General features: G+C 37.7%; 1 protein-coding gene across 1 annotated transcript; it reads left to right on the forward strand.

Annotated features, from left to right (window-relative positions):
* The first annotated feature begins 1525 nt into the window (after nt 1-1525).
* Nucleotides 1526-2704, forward strand: LOC113381410. The gene has a single exon (XM_026620336.1). It carries the CDS (start codon nt 1526-1528, stop codon nt 2702-2704), a length of 1179 nt encoding a protein of 392 aa, XP_026476121.1.
* The last annotated feature ends 1265 nt before the right edge of the window (nt 2705-3969 follow it).

A 3969-nucleotide genomic window follows, 5' to 3' on the forward strand; every position in this document is an offset into this window, starting at 1 on the left:
TATTTCATATTCTATCAATTATTTTATAAATTTTCGCCATGAATATAGATTTTTTTGTCGAGAATACCAGATAACATTTACCACTCGCGGCTCTTTTTATCGGCACATAGACAGAAACGTAGTAGGAAAGTAAAACCAGAGCAGACCAATATCTTCTCATTGTTCAACCCTTAAAACCTGGACTCTATCCACTAACGCTACGCCTTTTCTATTATAATAATTATATATTTATATTTATTATATAATTCTATTCTAACCCACTAAGGATAAATGCACCACCTAGATTTTGGGATCCAAATTTCTGGCATAATAATTATATGGGACCCAGGAGGTTTCACCAGGGAAATAGAGAGAACCGATGGCTCATGATGTACAAAGTATTAATAGAGAAAGAAAAAGTTAATAAATTTAAATCAAAATGTTCTTAGTTTAATACTTGTACAAACCACACACATACTATATATTAGGTTGTCAAATATCTCCCTTCCGCTTTTTTGCACTTGGTTTATAATACAAAAAGGCGGAAGGGAGATATTTGACAACACCCTATATATATATATATATATATATATATATATATATATATATATGAACGAATAACGAATAGGCTGTCAAAGGTTGTTCAAACTGAAATCTTAAGTAACTTTCTATATTTCGAAGACATTAAAAATGATAAACTATCATCAAAACTTAAAAACTCTTATAGAAGAAAATTCGACAAATTATACCAAACTAAATTGGAAACAACGAAAATTGTATTAGACAAATGATTAAAGAATTTTTCCAACGTAGAGATTTCTGAACGTATGCGTTACATTTTTGCATTGAGTTCAAATTTCGCAGTCCCTAACAATACTCGCAATTTTAATTTCATAAAGATTATCAGTAATTTAGAAAACAGTTTACAACAAATTAAAGAACCAAAACATCAAAATCCCACTAGATCCATTTTCTGCAAGAAATTCATATCTTTAACCAAAACATTAGGCACAAACTCCAACTATAATTAATAAAGAAAAAGTTATCTAAGTAATCACAATCATCTTCTGTTTATACGTCGTAAAAATATTGTTTGATCTCGCAAATTTACATGTTCGTATTTTCTGATCAAATTAAATCGTCATCGAAGTTAAATCGTGTTTTAATCGTTTATAAAATGTATATATAGTTTGTAAGACTATATAATTGGTGACTCCGACTGAAGAAACACGTGGCTGAGATTCTGAACTTCATACTATAAGCGAGGTACACTATATTAAATAACAATCTCTTCACTTTCAATCATAAAAGCTTGGCAAGGTTTGAACAGATCGCTCATCGATCTGGACAAAGCTGAAGTTCGCACGCCAAGTGGGAATAACTCCAACCCAAAAGAGAACCATGACTTAAAATCTGAACAAGTTTTCAACGTGGACAGGCATACGGTAACCCCGTTGATGGAAGACTCTCCTGAAATGTGGTTCTTGTTGATTGAGGCAGAGTTTCAAGGAGATAGAATCAGGAGCGACAACATGAAGTATACCTGATGAGCGATGTGCTGCAAAAGCCGCCAACCAAAGACAAATACAATACTTTAAAGAGCATAATCCTGGACCGAGTATCCGAGTCAAGGTCAAGGCAAGTGGATAAACTATTAACAAACATGGTCCTAGGGGACAAAAAGCCAGGGCAGCTGCTCCGGGAAATGATTGATCTGGCTCGAAATGAAATCAGTGAGGACATCATCCACAAACTTTGGTTGGACAGACTTCCACAGCACATCCGGACTCTACTGCTTGTATCAAATAATATTGGACTACAAGCCATTGGTGAGATGGCAGACAGGCTGATTGACACTTGTGGACTGCCACCATCAGTGATAGCCACAGCAAACAGAGCACCAGAACAAAGGAGTGACCGCACCCAGGACATCCTGATTGCCATGATGCAGAAACTCAATGCTTTGATGACAGAGGTGGAGAATCTGAAACATACCAAAAAACATAAAGAGAGAAGCAGGACCAGAAGTCACGCCAGACACAGGAGAGGTAGATCAAAGACGCCGTCCAAATCGCAGGTATGGTTCTATCACAGCAGGTTTGGGGAGAAGGCAACTAGATGCATTGAACCATGTTTGGTTAAGACTCCTAAACCCAGAAAATTAACGTCACCATCAACACCAGGAGCAAGTAATGGTGGTGATATTAATTCTGTCTGTCCAGAGTTCCAACTAAGTGTGGCAGACAGAAAAACACGGATACATTTCCTCATAGACTCTGTCTCTGTTCTCTCAATACTTCCAGCTAGCAAGTTTGCAACCGGTCGTGCCAAGGAAGAGCTTTTTCTTTATGCAGCCAATTCCAGTCGAATATCCACCTATGGAAAGCGGACTCTTGAGCTGGACCTTTCACTGCGCAGACCCTTTACTTGGCAGTTCACTATAGTAGACGTGACAACAGCCATAATCGGTGCAGACTTGCTAAGCCACTACAATTTGCTCATAGATCTGAAAGGCAAGAGATTGATTGATTCGACGACAGGCTTAGCCTCTGACGGCAAAGGGCTAAAGACGCAGAACATCAACATTTCTACCATTAATCCACAGAAACCTTTCAGAAGCCTACTAAATAAATACTTAACCATTACTACAACACTACAGAGATCAACAATAAAACCATATCCTTTTCCCCACAGGATTCCCACAATAGTCTTTGGCTCATCATAGTTGCAGCACTGCGCGAGAACAAAAGTGCAAGCGTCAGTATTCGGATCTCTCTCTTGTTTCTCTCATGTCGAACTGTCAAAATCATAATTCATAATACTTTTCTTTTTAATCTTAAATACACAAATATTATCTACGTTTTATAAATGATAAAGACTTTCCAGCAATATATAAACCACATATTCAAAGATATTGACTTTGTGTTTATATATGTGGATAATATTCTGGTCATATCTAAGAGCATGGAAGAACACCATTGTCACATGTATATTTGAGTAATTACAAGAACATTCACTGACTATCAACACCGACAAATGCGTTCTAGGCAAGTCCCAAGTAGATTTTCTGGGTTACAAGCTAAGTGAGAACGGCTATCCACCATCTACAGACCGGGTGGTCTTGAACTTTCCACAACCATCAACAGTTCTGGAACTGCGTAGGTTTCTGGGAATGCTGAACTACTACAGAAAATCAGTTCCAAAAGCAGCCAAACTTCAATCACCGCTGAACAGTTACCTACGCATTTCAATTAAGAAGGATAAAACCCCTATCATTTGGAACCCAGAATCTCTCCAAGCCTTTGAGGACGTAAATAATGCTCTTGCAAACGCTACATTACTTCACTATCCAGCTGCTTCAGCAAATATCTGCTTAGTAACATGGCACCCTATCAGTTTCTACTCCAGAAAGCTCACATCTACTGAACAGCGGTATTCAATTTATGATCGCGAGCTACTAGCCATCTTTGCTATAGTATTTTGAATGTCTGTTAGAAGGAAGACACTTTGTAATTAAGACAGATCACAAACCAATCACATATGCGTTCCAGCAGAGGCCTGAAAAGGCGTCAGACAGGCAGCGTCGACAATTAGAATACATATCGCAATTCTCTACTGAATTCGTGTATGTGAAAGGTGAGGAAAATGTAGTGGCAGATACATTATCTAGGATCAACACTATCAAAATGCCTACAAGACTATCAGCTGAACAGATATGCATAGAGCAAAGTTTGGATCCAGAAATGCAGGAGCTGCTTGGTGAAGAAACTTCTCTCAAATAACATAAGTTAACATTAGATGGTTTTCCGATCTATTGTATTATCGAGTCAAATTTTGTTAAACCATATCTTCCACAGAAACTCCGCAAAACTGCATTCGATGTAATACATGGTATTTCTCATGCAAGCTCAGGACTACATCCAGAGAAGTCCGCAAATGATATGTATGGCCTGGAATTGGAAAAGATATTACTACTTGGACTCGTCAATG

This window comes from Ctenocephalides felis, unplaced genomic scaffold (assembly GCF_003426905.1).
Source record: "Ctenocephalides felis isolate EL2017-DRISC unplaced genomic scaffold, ASM342690v1 CF-g0.4_SCAFFOLD_02872, whole genome shotgun sequence".
NCBI classification, from domain to species: domain Eukaryota; kingdom Metazoa; phylum Arthropoda; class Insecta; order Siphonaptera; family Pulicidae; genus Ctenocephalides; species Ctenocephalides felis.

Excerpts from the sequence above, each read along its gene's own strand:
- LOC113381410 (XM_026620336.1), top strand. The coding sequence starts at position 1,526 with ATGAGCGATGTGCTGCAAAAGCCGCCAACCAAAGACAAATACAATACT.